This window comes from Kogia breviceps, chromosome 6 (assembly GCF_026419965.1).
Source record: "Kogia breviceps isolate mKogBre1 chromosome 6, mKogBre1 haplotype 1, whole genome shotgun sequence".
In the NCBI taxonomy this organism is placed as follows: Eukaryota; Metazoa; Chordata; class Mammalia; order Artiodactyla; family Physeteridae; genus Kogia; species Kogia breviceps.
This window is the reverse complement of record NC_081315.1, coordinates 23,173,794-23,191,687: the sequence shown is the minus strand read 5'-3', so window position 1 is coordinate 23,191,687 and position 17,894 is coordinate 23,173,794. Positions and strand designations below refer to the sequence as shown.

At 36.1% G+C, this 17,894-nt stretch overlaps 1 protein-coding gene across 13 annotated transcripts in view; it reads left to right on the top strand.

Annotated features, from left to right (window-relative positions):
• Nucleotides 1-17,894, top strand: part of INPP4B (inositol polyphosphate-4-phosphatase type II B) — a 737,042-nt gene that overhangs the window by 545,577 nt on the left and 173,571 nt on the right. For all 13 annotated transcript variants that reach the window (XM_067035581.1, XM_059066760.2, XM_067035588.1 and 10 more), the window contains one exon: nucleotides 7,000-7,147. In XM_067035581.1, coding sequence (XP_066891682.1) covers nucleotides 7,000-7,147 — 148 coding nt within the window. The remainder of the gene's footprint in view (nucleotides 1-6,999; nucleotides 7,148-17,894) is intronic.

Here is a 17,894-nt window from a genome sequence, read left to right as displayed (position 1 = left end):
CAAACGCACACACACAACCTAAAAGTTGAGTTATGTTTTATTTGGCGGATATTCTTAGGACTTCAAGCCCCCGGAGCTAGGAGTCTCAGATCACTCTGAGGAACTGCTCCAAAGAGGCGAGGCAGAAGCCAAGATACATAAGAGTTTTTGCAACAAAGGGCAGGTAGTCGGAACATCCACAGATTATTGGTCATTAAAGAAAACCAGACATCTCAAGTTAATGAAATTAGCGCTTTTCTATGTATGGGAAGATGCAAAGTCTGGGCTCGTTGAGATCGTAACTTTGATGTGCACCTCAGCTATCTGGGGCCAGTATCCTGCATTTTCTTACCCTGAGTGTCTTCAGGGTGTGCCAGCAGGGTGGCTATAGCAGTTGACAGCTAGATGGCAGGCGTTCTTTGCTTCCATCCCACGTTCCCTCAGGGATCTCCCTCTGGGAGGCTGTAATGTGATGACTGGATGGCCGCAGCATCCTTTGTTTACTAATATGGAAGGTGGCATTCTTAGTTCACACCATTAACCTTGCTCTTTTGGAATTTTCATATGTTTTCATTACTGTGTATTAACATGTTCATGGTGTTAAGTAGCTTCAGTGGAAGAGTGAATTTCACTGCCTAGTAATCAAAGAAATCATCTCTTAGACACCTTTAAATACTTCAGCTGTCTTCCTGTTGTAAGTTTATTACCCCCTGCACTGCCCACCTTAGATAAACTAGAAGAAAAATAAAGGCAAGAAGAGGATATAGTCAACGGGTTAACATCTTGTGGACAAATGTGAGGAGCGCTTTCTCTCGGCTGTGGTTTTCCTTCTTTCATTCTGATGCCTGTGCTTTCTCTTGAAGTGAGGTTTTTAGTTATGTCCTTACCTCTTGCATTTTCCCCTCTCAATTTACACAGTTGTCAGGGCCCTAACTGTTCATCTATTAGGGAAAGTAATGACGAAAAACATCTGAGGTGTAAGGTTTAAGCTCATTTCTGTGGAATGTTTGCTTACACTGGGCACTGTGCTAGGTGCAGGAGAGAAAACGAGGACAAAGAAAACAGCACAGTCATGGCCTTCACAAGTTTACCTTCTAATGGGTGACACAGAGCAGTAAACAGACAATTATAGCACAACTGGTAGGAACCATGATAGAGATGGGGATGCGGAGTACAAAAGAGAGGCGGCTGTAGGGAGGGAGCAGGGGGAAGTCAAGAAGGGCTTCCTGGAAGAGGTGCTTACTGAGCTGAGTTTATAGGATGATTATGTGTAGCCAGGAAAAAGAAGCGTTCCTTTGAGGTGCAGGGAATACCTTGAACAGAGGCAAATTGGCAAGAAACGACTTGAGTTCCATGAACTGCAGGTCGTTCCAGACTGCTCAGCATGAAATATGAACCAGAAAAGGACACTTTTGTAGATGTGTCCTTTAATGACTGAATTAGAATGAACAGGGAAAATCATTCAAACTAGAGTGAATGAAGCAAATCTCTTTTCTGAAGACGCCAAACCAAAACTCCGAATTCTACACATTGAACTCACCAGTTTTCACCAGTTGGAGACTAAATCCCCACAAATATTATCTTTATGTTTTATTTTACATCTGTAATAGTTTTTCTTGTTCTTGGCCTTGAATTGAAGAGGAAGGCCAAGAGCTTGTGAGTTTGGCTAGACTAGGAAAGCAGCACTTTGTCTGACTCAGCTTACATCCTATTTCTCTTCTTATTTTTTGTTCCTTTAAAAACAGCACAAACAATAGCATAATTTAGATTTTGTAACACACCGAAAGAAAAGTAATTTAAAATTCTGGGGGAATTTATTTTTTTAATAGTTTGTTTCATCTTTATTATTTTAAAAGAGATCTTTCTCTGCTGTGTTTTCTGAGCTCCTGTCATGCTTTCTTACTTTCTCTTTTCTAAGCCTTGCTTAGGATAGTCTTTAGTGATTTCTATTTAGGATTTTTAGTTCTCATCTAATCTTAAAAAGAGCCAATCTACATTTAAGATGAATGTATCTAAATCTAAGATATTTTCAACTACAAATGAGAGAATGTCATTATCTAATTGGCTTACACAGACTTATCTTTACTAAGTGTAATGTAGCATTTGGAGAATAGGCAATGCATGTACATTCGGCTGAATGATGAAACTATTAAACAACTGCATAATTAAAAACTATAGAACAAATAGATTCTCTACAAGAATCTACAGTACATTAAAATAATGATTTTGCAAAGCTTGAAGCCAATGAAGTCAGATTCCATTTAAATATGTGACATCTACCACTTCCTGAAAGCAAGAAATTGCATGAAGATAATCACAGATGAGCTTATTCTGGAGAACTGTATTAAAGACAATCTTAAGTGTTTTGGCATTTTGATGACCCCCTCAACCCTGAATACAGATTTCCAAAATTCCTTGTCTAATCCACTGATGTCCCCAACACAGACACAGAAAAGAGAAGATCATCCCTATAATATCACTCTGGTTTATCTTTTCTGCCCCAGGTTGCTTGAACAGCCATCCTTTTTTAATGTGTTGTCTATGTTTTGGCTTTGTTGAACATTTCCTTGGCATCTTTACTTTGATAATTCAGAACTGGAGCACTTGGCTTTCACAATTGCTGGAAAGGCAGGTGGTGTGCTGCCGTATCAAAAAGGCCTTTTACAGTGTCTGGAATAAATGATATGGAAATATGAGTTGTGTTGCAAATTTAGGAGAAAAAGAATCTGTCATTTACTTTCTGTCCCTGTGTTCACCTTAGAGGGTGCATCTCAGTGGGAATGTATTCATATCTGGACCATCTTAGAACTTTATCCTTATTAAGTCATTATTAAGACTGTGGTGGTGTCCAAAATCTCTTCACTACTTTTCCCTTGGTAGAATCTGTCACATGATATTTTTAGCAATTGTTTTGGCAAAACCAGTGGGAAAAAAATGAAGATAATACACACAAGGCTCTCTTTAAAAAGAACTTATAATAGATAAGTTAGATAGTTGCTTTTGCAGAGTTGAGCGTATTGTATGGTCAGAAATGCATCTCCTACATGAAGAAATACTTGACATCAGTGGAAAGCCAGAGCTGAAAGTGGTGGGCTGATTTACACAGGTGGAGTATGTGTGCAGAATTGTTGAAACTCTATCTCTGCTATAGGGGAGAAGCATTTATAAAACGACAAAAGCATTCATCATTTATGGCCCACTGTTCAATATTTGATACATGGATACCTTGCCTTTCTTTTATATGAGGATGGCAGAAATCTCCTCACTATGAACCCAGCAAAATTTTGAGTTGAGAAAATCTTATCTGGTCTGTTTGTAGCCATTGGAACAAATTTCATGGTAATTAAAAGTCAGGCCATATATATATTTTTTATTTTCTAAGTCATAATCCATTATATGGCATTTTGAGAAACAGTAAGTGTTCTTGCTTTATACGTAGTAAGTGTTCAATAAGCAATGCTACTGCATCAGACTTGGTTGTAAAGTGGATTCCACTATGTCTACATTGAGATCCTAATAACTGTGTACAGTTAAATACTAATGTTTAGAGATCCGTGAGTTTCAAAAGATTAGAACCTATAGCATGAAAGTTGGATAGGAGACATTATTGGGAATTTTCGAGGCAGTTAGATCATGTGGCCTGATTTTTTTGTTTATTATTTGCCCCAAGTGCTTTCCTTAAAAAGACAGCAGCATTCCCACAGGGTCCTGGATGTTGTGTTTCTCGTGGTCAGAGGATAGTTCTGGAGCTCATTAATCACACTGTCCTTGATTTCTACCACTCTATTTCAACAAAGATTTATATTTAGAATACACTGAAAAGCAGTAAAATGAAAACAGTAAAATCAAAAGTTGAAAGACTAGTTTTGTGATAACAGATAAAATAAAGAATATCATATTTTTCAACTTAATTAAAAATACAAATTTTCTAAAATATTATTGTTTTATTAAAGGCAAGAAAAATCTAAGGGTTTTTAACAGTGGTTTGGGAGATACAAAGATTCTGTGTAATCCTGAAAAAAAAAAAAAAGCAGAGGTTAAAAAGCAGTGCATATACTAAGTATAGATAACCCAAGCAATTGAATATTTACTTAGGTTACTAAGGAAAAATGTAGACATTTCACAGAAAAAAAAGAAACAGAGACTGTTTCTGTCTTACTATAAAAGGATGCATTTATATTTCTGATCATGTTAGCTATATTAGAATTCCTGAGATCCCATAAATGGTTTAACCTGACTTACAATATATTGAATTCTATACATACATTGTTTTTCTTCTCCACCTCTAGAGATAGGGCAACAGAGGTTATAGTAAAATTCTTATATCTATAAAACATTGTCACTTTAAAGATGAATGAAATATCATAGTTTCTTTCACTGGCTGTAAGTTTCTATATTTCATATAAAAGAAAATACATCTGTTAAGGGCTAATATCCAAAATATATAAAGAACTCATACAACTCAGTAACAGCAAAAAAAAAACATTCTGATTAAAAATGGGAAGAGGATCTGAATAGACATTTTTCCAAAGAAGACACACAGATGTCCAACAGGTACATGAAAAGTTACTCAACATCACTAATCATGAGGGAAATGCAAATCAAAACCACAATGAGATATCACCTCACATCTGTTAGAATGGATATCAAAAATACAAGAAATACCAAGTGTTATTGGCAAGGAAGTGGAGAAAAGGGAACCCTCGTGCACAGTTGGTGGGAATGTAAATTGGTGCAGCCACTATGGAAAACAATATGGAGATTCCTCCAAAAACTAAAACTAGAACTACCATATGATCCAGCAATTCCACTTTTGGGTATTTATCCAAAGAAAATGAAAACACTAATTCAGAAAGATATATGCATCCCATTGTTCATTGCGGTATTATTTTCAATAGCCAAGATGTGGAAACACCCTAAGTTTCCACTGACAAATGGATAAAGAAAATGTGATACACACACACACACACACACACACACACACACACACACACACACGGAATATTATTCAGCCATAAAAAAGAATGAAATCTTGCCATTTGTGACAACATGGAGGGACCTTGAGGGCATTATGATAAGTGAAATATCAGACAGAGAAAGACAGATACTGTATGAACTCACTTATATGTAGAATCTAAAGGCAGAAACAAAATAAAACATAACAAATAAAAAAAGAACTCATAGATATAGAGAACTAATTCGTGGTTGCCTGAGACAGGGGATGGGGGTGGGTGGAACAGGTGAGGGGTGTCAAAAGGTATAAATTTTCAATTATAAAATAAATAAGCAATGGGGATGTAATGTACACGTTGGTGACTGTAGTTAATAATAATGTATTGCATATTTGAAAGTTCCTAAGAGAGATTTTTAAAGTTCTCATCACAAGAAAAAATTTGTGACAATGTATGGTGACATAAGTTAACAAGACTTATTATGATAATCATTTCACAATATATACAAATAGTGAATCATTACATTCTATACCTGGAGCTAATATAATGTTATATGTCAATTATACCTTTATACCTCATTAGAAAGAGAAAGAAAATAAGTATAATTAGCCTTATATATGGATCTGTGATAAAATCTAATTGATAAAACTTAAAGGTCATGTTTATGGCAAAAACATAATCCTTTAGACATACGACTTTAGATTAAAAATATTGTCTCTCAACATCCTGAAAATATTCTATCGTCTTCTTGCTTCTATTGATGCTTTCAAAAAGTGAACATTCTAGCTAATTCTTGTAAGGGGTAGATAAGTGTGCCGGGAGCTTTGAATCAGGTTGTTAAAGAATGAGATGTTTGAAATAATGTTTTCCTATTTAGTATCAATTCTGATAATGATAATTGTCAGACTGGACCTCTGAGAATGATAGTTGCAGAATGGATGAATAGTTCCTCATTTTAATGCTCAGAAATATATTTATATTTATATTTTCCAAGTAATGAATGAGACACAGCCTTATAGAACCCTAAAATGAGGAAGGTATTTTATTCCATACGTTGAAGAGACTTGGACCACATACCAGGCTGGGCGTTATTTAAAGTCTTACATCCACTTCAATATCAAATTCTCTTTTTAATCAGCTTCATTGGTAAACTGGAGCCAAATAATCATAGATACTGGACTGGTGATTGACCTGATATTTTATTATCCATTAAGCTTTGATATGTGTCTCTTATATTCATTATCCAATGGAAATAAAATCCTGCCCTGAAATATAGGGCTTGGTAGTGTGGTAGGAATGCTGGCCTCACAAAAAATGTATCAAGTATTATCTTAATAGCTAGCCTTACACTTTTTCTTTAAATCTTTTAAAATCCTTGATGACATGACCATGTTATTTCTCCCCTAATCACTGTCACCCATCCCAAATATTCAGCTTGTTCATAGTCTCCCTGTCCTGCTTCTGATAATATATGGTTTTAAGAAAGTGTTATTGACTTACTGACACTAAAGTATGAATAATATTTGAATTGTAATAGATCTTAAGCCAAGGAATGAACCTGTCTGACATTTAAGAAAAAAGTCACTTTTGGTAGTAGGGTCATTTAAAACCTCTAATATAACATATCAGTTGTCACCTACTATATAAGTGGGTAAAGTTGACTGAGAGTGATTGGAAGAAATCCAGAAATGTATTCTTTTCAAAGCATGTATGGTGTATAAATCCATATATTTTCATCTATATTTATAAATACATATACTTTAAGAAAATCTTTAGAAGGAAAAAGAATTAATAGGTGGTATGTCAGAGAACCATAGTAGCCACATTTATGAATTGGAATTTGATGTATCACTTTTTAATTTAATAAAGACTATATCCCAGAAGCTACTGAAAAAAATAAGATATAAGGAGAAAATTCTTAGAAACTCAGTTACACTATGGATTATGATAACGAATTTTGATCAGATATTAGAATGGTAGCCTGATTAATGATTTTGTTCATTGATCTTTATCTAAAGTGCATGTCTTTATCATTTAACTATTAACTTTATTTTTTTCTCTTTTCCAGTGTTAAAGAACCCAGTGTGTAAATTATATAGATTTCCCACATCTGACAATAAGTGGATGCGAATCCGGGAGCAAATGTCAGAGAGCATACTTTCTTTTCATATTCCTAAGGAATTGATCTCTCTTCAAATCAAAGAAGATTTGTGTAGGTAAGAGAAAGTGATTTATGATTGTCTCTTACATTAATTTTTTTTTTATAAAACAGTTTTTCTTAAAGTATGATGATAACATAAAAATCTAGATCTGCATCGTGCAGTATGATGGCTCCTAGTCCTGTATGACTATTAATCCCTTGAAATGTGATTACTCCACTTTGAGATGTTCTGCCAAGTGTAGTATAAATACCAGATTTTGAATTCGTAGCACACAAACAAAAAAAGACTGATTTCATAATGAAATGTTAACATTTTGGCTATACTGGGGTTGAATACAATATGTTATTAATTTTATGTGCTTCTATTTTTACTTTTACTTTTTTTAATTTTATTTTTTATTGAAGTATAGCTGATTTACAATGTCTTGTTAATTTCTGCTATACAGCAGAGTGATTCAGTTATAGATATTATATGCATTTTTTATATTCTTTTTCATTATGGTTTATCACAGGATATTGAATATAGTTCCCTGTGCTATACAGTAGGACCTTGTTGTTTATCCATTCTATATATAAAAGCTTACATCTGCTAACCCCAAACTCCCACTCCATCCCTTCCTCAAACCCCTCCCCCTTGGCAACCACCAGACTGTTCTCTATGTCCATGACTCTGTTTCAAAGGTAGGTTCATTTGTGTTATATTTTAGGTTCCACATATCAGTGATATCATGTGGAATCTAAAATATGATAACTTTTTACTTTTTACATATGACTGCTACACACTACTATATATAAAACAGGTAAACAACAATGACCTACTGTATAGCTCAGGGAAATATACTCAATATCTTGTAATAACCTATAATGGAAAAGAATCTGAAAAAGAATATATACGTATATGTATAACTACATCACTTTCCTGTACACGAGAAATTAACACATTATAAATTAACAATTCTTCAATTAAAATATAAATAAAAAAGAAAAAGATCCATGGTTCACATTGCAGACTCACATAATCTGATTAAAAATGTTATAAATGTGCAGATTTCCAGCAGGAGTATCAAGGAGACAACGTTAATGTATAACCCCTTGAGTGCTATGCTGGAATTATGTGTTGGGAAGGGAAGAGGGGGAGGTCCGTGTTGGGAAGGGAAGAGGGGGAGGTCCTGCTTACCAAGTATCAGTATAACACCTCGCTTCTGAGAAGATTACTAAATGATTCTATAATCGTGATACCTAGTGGCATTATAAAGTAGCCCAGTTCTTTTTTTTTTTTTTTTTGTGGTATGCGGGACTCTCACTGTTGTGGCCTCTCCTGTTGCGGAGCACAGGCTCCGGACACACAGGCTTAGCGGCCATGGCTCACAGGCCCAGCCGCTCCGTGGCATGTGGGATCTTCCCGGACCGGGGCACGAACCCGTGTCCCCTGCATCGGCAGGCGGACTCTCAACCACTGCGCCACCGGGGAAGCCCTAGCCCAGTTCTTTGATCTAGCCTCCTTGAAGGATGGGGAGGAAAAGACAACTGGTAGAGTTAGTGCAATGGAGAGAAAAGGAAGAGTACATGTTGAAGACAGCTCAGAGATCCTAAATACATAGAAGGGGTGTGTGTGTGTGTGTCTGTGTGTGTGTGTGTCTGTGTGTGTGTGTGTTTATGTGTATTTTTGCCTGTGTTTATAATGCCATAGGCTTTACAGTCCTTCACCTTGGGTTGCATGCAGGCAAGTTATGTAGGTCTTGCTAAACTACCACTTATAAAATTTTTATAGCTTGTTTTAGTGTTGCCACGTATTTTGTTTACATTGAGTATTTTCTTCAGATTTTGTACTACTTCAAAAGTTTGCTTTGTAGTTTTGATTTGCATTTCTCTAATGATTAATGATGTTGAGCATTCTTTCATGTGTTTGTTGGCAATCTGTATATCTTCTTTGGAGAAATGTGTATTTACGTCTTCTGCCCATTTTTGGATTGGGTTGTTTGTTTTTTTGATATTGAGCTGCATGAACTGCTTGTAAATTTTGGAGATTAATCCTTTGTCAGTTGCTTCATTTGCAAATATTTTCTCCCATTCTGAGGTATCACCTCACACTGGTCAGAATGGCCATGATCAAAAAATTTACAAACAATAAATGCTGGAGAAGGTGAGGAGAAAAGGGAACCCTCTTGCACTGTTGGTGGGAATGCAAACTGATACAGCTACTATGGAGAAGAGTATGGAGGTTCTTTAAAAAACTAAAAATAGAACTACCATATGACCCAGCAATCCCACTACTGGGCATATACCCTGAGAAAAACATAATTCAAAAAGAGTCATGCACCACAATGTTCATTGCAGCTCTATTTACAATAGCCAGGACATGGAGGCAACCTAAGTGTCCATCAACAGATGAATGGATAAAGAAGATGTGGCACATATGTACAATGGAATATTACTCAGCCATAAAAAGAAACGAAATTGAGTGATTTGTAGTGAGGTGGATGGACCTAGAGTCTGTCATACAGAGTGAAGTAAGTCAGAAAGAGAAAAACAAATACCGTATGCTAACACATATATATGGAATCTAAAAAACAAACAAAAAATGGTCATGAAGAACCTAGGGGCAAGACAGGAATAAAGATGCAGACCTACTAGAGCATCGACTTGAGGATATGGGGAGGGGGAAGGGTAAGCTGGGACAAAGTGAGAGAGTGTCATGGACATATATACACTACCAAATGTAAAATAGATAGCTAGTGGGAAGCAGCTGCATAGCACAGGGAGATCAGCTCAGTGCGTTGTGACCACCTAGAGGAGTGGAATAGGGAGGGTGGGAGGGAGGGAGATGCAAGAGGGAAGAGATATGGGGATATATGTATATGTATAACTGATTCACTTTGTTATAAAGCAGAAACTAACACACCATTGTAAAGCAATTATACTCCAATAAAGATGTTTAAAAAAAAAAGGTTGCTTTGCTTAGTCAACATTGAAATATATTAGTTAATAGAAGAAATGATGGAACTTGTGGCGTTGAAGCTCCATGGCAGCTACACATACCATATTATATGATGGTGTGCACACATATATGTTTAGATGGGAGGCTTGGGTGGCCCTAGGGTGTTTGGTTTTATCAAAACATATACTTTTCTACATTATAGTATGATGTTTGAAAACTTATTATGGTACAAAAGTTTTAAAGAAATGAAGTATTTCAGTGACAATGAACCTCATGGTCCATAAAACTCCCCAGGACAAAATTAGTTTGATTTATATCATGTATTTTTCTCTTTTCCTCCTGCTTCATTTCTCTCTATATATTTTTCTTCATTGGTCCCAGGGGTGAGGAAGTAGAGAAACTTCCTTGAATATAATTTTGGGAGTCTAAAAGAAAGGATAAGAATAATTTATAACAATTAACTTTAAGATGTCCTTAGGTTTTATATAAGACATAAATATTTGTGTGTACCAGGCAGAGGAACAATCTTGTAAAGAAAATATAAACATATGAACCAAGCCCTTTAGTAGGGAAAATGTAATAGAATTTGGGACATAGAAAGTTTAAATAAAAGTCTTGCTAGCACTTCTTTTAGAGAATGTGAATGCTTTCTCTTAGATATTAGTGTTTGTAAATATCGTACATATACTAAATTCATGATGATAAAATATTTTATGTCAGTGAAGACACTGTTTTGTTCAGTACTATATATTTCAAATATTCTATATTCTTCATTTTTAGAGCTATATTACAGACCTATGATAAGTGTATCTATCTGTCTATCTGTCTATCTATCTAGTCTTAAATCTATTTCTTGAATGCAGTATATTCTTATATATGCAAAAAAATAGTAAGATACTTTGAAATCCCAGGTTGAAAGCCTAGTTGCTGCACAGAGTTACATTTCAGAGACATGTTCTACATCCTGACTTAAATATTACCATATACTGTTAAATGGGTTTTCTAAGCAATATACCTAGTTTGAAAGAAATGAGGAAGATACTTAATTTTCTGACCTTGCACCTTATCTTAAAGCGTTTTGTGACTATTACATTCAAAAAGGTTCATATTATTTCAAACCAATAATGCTACAGGAGTGCCACTTAAAAAATGTTAAAAGTATATACTAGGAATTATGAACTAGAACTAGAATATATTCATATAAATTCTATTTCAAAAATATCCTCACTGTACAAAAAGCTGTTCAGTAGGATTTTACCACACAGTGAGCCAACCTGTCCGTTGAATGTGGTGAGATCTTTTTTCAAAATTTATCACCAGACGAGGTTTCCCCTTCACATGGCCTACAACTCAAGTAAGGGCTCCTGTCTACCAACATCTCCAGCCTCATCTTACTCCTTGTTTATTTTGGCCTGGCTGAAGCACATGACTTTTGAGATTTCTACTGACATTTGCATTCTTAGATAAAGGCGCACTGAAAATCTTCAATGACCTTAAAGAAACATTGATTAGTGGGAAAAGTAATAGGGAGTCAGCTATCCTGTTTAGGTCTCGTAGATACTGAATAAACCTCAAAATGATGAATTTTGTAGATTTTTTTATACTGTTCTATCTCTTCCATTTTGTTTCTCTTTGTGTTTCTTTCTATCTCTCGTTTGCTTTCTCTGAGGAAAATCTTAAGTCCTAACGATCCAAAAGTGATGCATAAAAAAATATCCCATTGGGACTCCACTGTTGACTCAAACCTGATGAGTGTTATTTCTTCTGTTCATTTTTCTTCATGTAACATTGATGGACAGTTGGAATACCATGCTGTATATTATTTATCATGGAAAGAGTGCATTGGCCCTACCAACTCCTAGTATTGAGGGCAGATGCTGTGTGCCATTAAGTTCATCATTATAGATTCTTGGTATCATTTAATGAGATGTCCTGTAGAGCGCTTAGTATCACCAAGCTGGCGATAGAAATATGTGTTTTATTTTGCTGTTTGGTTATTACAATAGCCCCACAGGAACACATAAGGCAAAGCTCATTCAGAAGCATATTTCTCCATTGTGCCAGGATTCTTTATTTCACGTGGATTGAGTAGGAGAGAGTGCATGCTGTGATGATAAAAACACGGAATTGGAATAATTATCAACCTGAGTCCAAAACCTCTTTATCTGCCATTTGATACGTACTTATGATTTTTAGAAAATTACACAATTTCTCAATTTTCAATTTTTTTCTACTTTTTAGATAATAATATTATCATTTGTCCTACAGGGCTACTGTAGTCATTAAGTGAACAATCAGGAGACTCTAGCACTTATGGCTATGGGATTTGGGGTGTGTGTGTATGTAAGTGCAGCTCTGGGTTTGAAACCTGGCTCTCCCAAGTCTACTTAATAGCTATGGGCATGGCACAATTTAACTAACTGCCATAATTCAGTTTCCTCAACTGTAAAGAAGGGATTAAATAATAAATGCACAAGGTTATTGTGAGGTTTAAAATGAGCTATTGAAAAATGCCTGGTGCATATGTACATAGGCCTTTAATGTGTGGAAACCACTCTTACCACTTATGTAAAGAATCATATACACAGTAGACACCCATTATATCAAAACTATTATTGTTGTTATTTTTCATCTTAGCTGAATGTTGATAGTGTTTCAGTCAGAAAACCGAGCCTATAATTTATTTGTAATCTCCTTTAGTTTTCTAACCTAGCATACCTCATAGATACGTTTATTATATGGTACTACAAATTCCCAGTGGACAGAAAAATGGACTTCTCTCACAAAGCTGGTGTATTTAGAGCTGAGACAGTGATTTTGGAATGATAGTCAGGCTTCAGACTTCAGATTAGTTAGGACCTTCTGGGACACAGAAAAGGAGGAACTTGTCAATGTTCTTATTGTACTATTCCTGGAATCTAGCATAATACCTGGCATATAACAAGCTCTCAGGAATGTAGTCTTTTCCCAAGAACAACTGAAATTGCATGAAGAGAATGAGATGATTACACTTCGAAAAAGGGAAGCAAGCGTGGAGGGAGAAGACAATTTAGGGGATGTTGCGTTTGTCTGGGCTAACAATGATGGTGACTTAGACCATGGTGGTTGGGGGGAAATGGGGAAATGTACAAACATTTGGGATGTTTTAGGACGAGCAGAGTTTGGTGATGGATTATCTCTGGAGGTAAGGCATGCAGAATTAACTTCAGCATTCTGACCTGCATGACTGAATAGATACGTTATCGTTCTTTGATGTAGGGCATAGTAGGCAAGCACAAGGTTTAGAAGAAGAAAAGGGGCCCTCTTTGGCTCTTAATTGAACCATCGAGGTCTTTGCTATTAAATACAGACGCTGCTGGCTCCATGTGGCCATTGAAACTTAAGTTAAAATTTGTTAAAATGAACTGAAAGTTAAAATTTCGTTTCTCCATCACCTTAGTCACGTTTTAAGTGTGCAGTAGTCACACATGGCTAGTAACCATTGTAATTAAATAGCACAGCTTTGGAACATCACCATGACACAGAGAGTCTATTGGACAGCACTGATCTAGGATAACTAGCAGTAGCGTCTCTAATTTTAAAGAGGTCTAGTAACATACAATCCCCCTTTCTTCCTGCTCGTTGGAATTTAATGTAAAGAATAAGAGGGCTGACATCAAGCTTTACCCTTGTCTGCAAAAGCAGAAGGGTTTTATTTTGTTTTTTTCCTCAGGCTGATAGTATCAAGATATATGTTCTTGATGTGATTTCTAGTGAGAGTGAGATTGTGCTGTGTTCCTAATGGAGAGTCTATCTAGCATAGTAGTTTAAAGCATGGGCACCTCCTGGGCTTCGTACCAACTCTGCTACTCACTACCTGGATAACTTTGGGTAAATTACTTATCTTCCCTGAGTCTCAGTTTCCTCATTTAAAAAATAAGGATGGTCATAATAATACCAACTTCCTTGGGCTGTTATGCATATAGAATGAGTGAATATTTATAAAGTTCTTATTATAGTGCCTGGCATGAATAAGGATAATCAGCACTGCTAAATACTTGTTAAAGGAATAGAAAATACGTAAGAATTTTGTTTTGTTGTTTGAGATTCCAGCAATTATGGTAGCCAAGGCTGTCCGGTAAGTGCACACTTGAGCAAAATATTTGCACTGGCTCTTTGTTGACCTGGGTGGAATTTACATACAGATGAGTCCCTCAGATGGGAGATTCCGATCTTGTCCTCCTATTGAAGGATACTTGCTTAAGAGAAATCATACTCACCAGAAATTAAACTAAAAAAGAGAATAAGATTTGCATTCACAAGACCTCGGCACATGTCTTGATTCTGCCACTTCCTAACAATATGGCATCAAATAAGTCACTTTACTTCTCACTGATTTTCTTCCCATTTGTCCAGAGCGATGTTGTTCACTAGAACTTTCCACGATGATGGAAATGTTCTGTACTGCACTGACTACTCTGACAGCCATGTAGCTATCGAGCACTTGAAATGTGCCTAGTGAGACTGAATTTTTAATTTTGTTTAGTCGGGCTCTGGGACAATTATATCTGAGGAGTGTTTTACGAATAAGAAAAGAGACCCATTCTATACAAAAGTAACCTTGAATACCTGGAAAGCCTTACGGTGTTCCCCAAAGAGCACTACTGCCAGAACTTTGAGAGCTTCTTGAATTCTGTCGGCCTATGAAACTGAACTGGGTGACATCTGCACTCCAGATGCAGTAGTGAGAATTCAAAGGGGTGATACTCACAAACGTTTGCACTTTCTAAAAGTATGGGCATGAATAATGAAAAAGGGTAACAGTGTGAGCATATGTTCTTGCCTTAGTAGCCTTTCTGGTACAGTGAGTAATTTTCATGGCTACCCAAAATAAAAAGACATATATTAGTATACGTGGATTTAGGAGAAACTTCATATAAACACGCCACCATTTTAAGCATAAATGGAACACGGAGCTTCAACATATTAAAATAATAAATGACCATGTTTGACAAACTTTGAAGGGTAAAGAAGATGTTATGTGGAAGTAAATAAACACCAAATCACCTTTATCAGGAGCAGCAAATAGACTCTCAGGATGGAATAAGACATACTTATCATTCCTCATTGTTTTTCTAACGCAGCTACCTAAATTTAAATGATAGAATCTGGCTGTCTATCAGATACACACAGATTCTGTGATTACAACTAATCCCTGTAGTTACCGTGTTCCAATGCTTAGTCTTTGCATATAAACTTGAAACCTTGAGTGCATAGTACAACAGCTGCTTATTTTAATGTCACATGAAAATCAGAGTCAATGACCACTCAGAATATCCAGTCACTTTCTCCAGTGAAATAGTGGCTCATGGATTTGCAACATTACCCACGTTGTCATTTACAAAAATGCATTTTTAAAAAAGCCTGTGATTTATGCGTTGCAGTTTTTATCCCTCTACGGGTTAAAGCACAGACAGTTTGAATTGTGGGTTGCAAATACTGTGAAACTTGACATGTAGTTGAATTTTGTTCAGTTTTATGGTGTCACCCAGCCACTTTATGAAATGAAGCCACCCACCGGTCATTTATGGAGTCTACACTTCATTGACTATTTCATATTTAATTGTTTTTCCTAATGGATAAATTTTTATGGCTTCTTTCAGGTTTGTCTTAAGGTCTAATTTAGCTTAACGAATGAAAGCCATTTGGCTCTTAAACTTGCCACGCGAGTACACCCACATGTAGTTTTAGAGTGTGATAACTACGAAAAGACTCTATTTAAATTGTGTAGCCATTTTTATTCTACAAAATGGTATTGTACAGCTCATTGTAGGAAAATACTTCTATTTGCTTAGATAATAACAATTTCAAATAACATTTTAATGTCTTTCTTATTGGTATGTATCCTTTGGTAGATAAATTTTTATCAGGCTATTTGGTCTTACTATTCTTGTAAATGAATTAACTGTTACTCTTGGGCACTCTTTCTTACAATAATTACTTTTCGTAATTTCAGGAATTTTTGAATTCACATAACCAGATTTTTAAAAGTTGATTATTCTGGGTTTACACTTCTAATAAGTTAGGTGCTCACATGTGGCGCTTTGGCCTCAGGACGAGAGATTTCTTGTGTATGTCCCTTAGACAAGCTGAGCATTTCTATGGTTATTTTTCTTTTGAAGAAGTCAGAGTATTTGTAAAAGGTAGTGGGAGAGATAAAAGTTCATGGAAGAGCCTAAACTATATTCTAGATGTTTCCATCTCACCACCACCCCCAACTTCTTTTGCACCAAGCAGAAAGAAAGCTTTCTGATGGAATCTCTACATAGTTAGTGTATTACTCAGGATTCTCTAGAGAAACAGAACTAGTAAGGTGTGTATGTGTGTGTGTACTCATCCTCAGATCTTCAGGGTGAGTCAGCAAGCTGGAGACCTAGGAAAGACTATGGTGTAGTTTTAGTCCGAAGGCCAGCAGGCTTGAGACCCAGGAAAAGCCGGTGTCCCAGCTCAAAGTCAGCCTGGCAGGAGGAGTTCTCTTTTGGTCAGGGGATGGTCAGCCTTTTTGCTCTATTCAAGCCTTCAACTGATTGGATGAAGCCCACGCAATGTAGGGAGGACAGTCTGCTTTACTCAGTCAATAGATTTAAATGTTAATCTCATCCAAAACACCCTTATAGAAACACCAGCAATCACATTGCACCAAATATCTGACACCCTGTGGTCTAGCTAAGTTGACACGTAATATTAACCATCACAGTAAGAGATGCCATATGAAGATACATTTCAAATCTTTCTCTATCCTTGAGGAAGACATAACCAAACTAGGGCTACAGATCTCAACCATATAAGGTTAGAAGACTCAACAGTGACTCATTTATGTATTGCACGTATCCATTTTAACTGGGGCAGAGCTCAGCATTCTACTTTGGGGTTAGCTTATATTTTGACTTTATCTCGAATTTCAGGAAAATCTAAGAATTGCAGTCTTCAAGCAAATCTTTCATTCAGTTAACAGGCCTACATGGAACCCTTTCTATGGACAAAGGACTGTGGTAGGACAAGACGATAAACAAGACAAGTCTCTGTAACTCACAGACTCAGAGCAAAGTTTTCCCCATGTTGGAATTCCCCCCCTTGAATACATCGTCATCAGGCTTTGAAACTACTTTTAAATAGAGGCTTTAAGTAGATGCTAAACTTTTTCCTCTTTGAACTAGGTTCTATTTTGGTAGTCTTAAACCTAGCTTTATTTTTTAGCAGTAGAAACTGTTTACAGCTCTGTACTGAGAATTCCAGTATTAATTAGGGAGATTCAGTTAGAGCAGGTGGATGGATGGCTAGAATAAGGAAAAGGGTCCGATGCCAGTTTGCTTACTTGGTTTCCCTGTTGCCCAGCACCCTCGCTGTCCTTCTAGCCATGACAGCCCCAGGGGTGTAAGTAATGAAGTTTAAAAAACATTTACCTATTTAATAATCTTTCTAGTGTTTCATGCATTATATGTGAAAGCTGTAAAGCAGCTTTGGCTATTTCCCTTTCAGTTTCTCTATGACTCATTTCGTGTTCAGTTATTTCTTTTTACTCTTCAAGAGTCATTTGGGTTTTTTTTTTTTTTTTTCAGTCTCATTTTCTCTTCATGTTATTTAATAGTCTGTGTTTCAAACATGTTATACTTAGTAGTGTGTTTCACATTATGGAAGGTTCAGAGGGTCATAATAACCTCCAGGAACTTGCAATTTTCCTAAAGAGAAAAAGCATGTATTTTTGAAATATTTAAACAAGGTAAGATGAAACAAACCATAAAGGCAAAAAGTACACTATCAGGTTATTTCCAGAGATCTGTATGAATATTTCATCAAGTATCAAGAATGTCAGTCTTTACAGTTG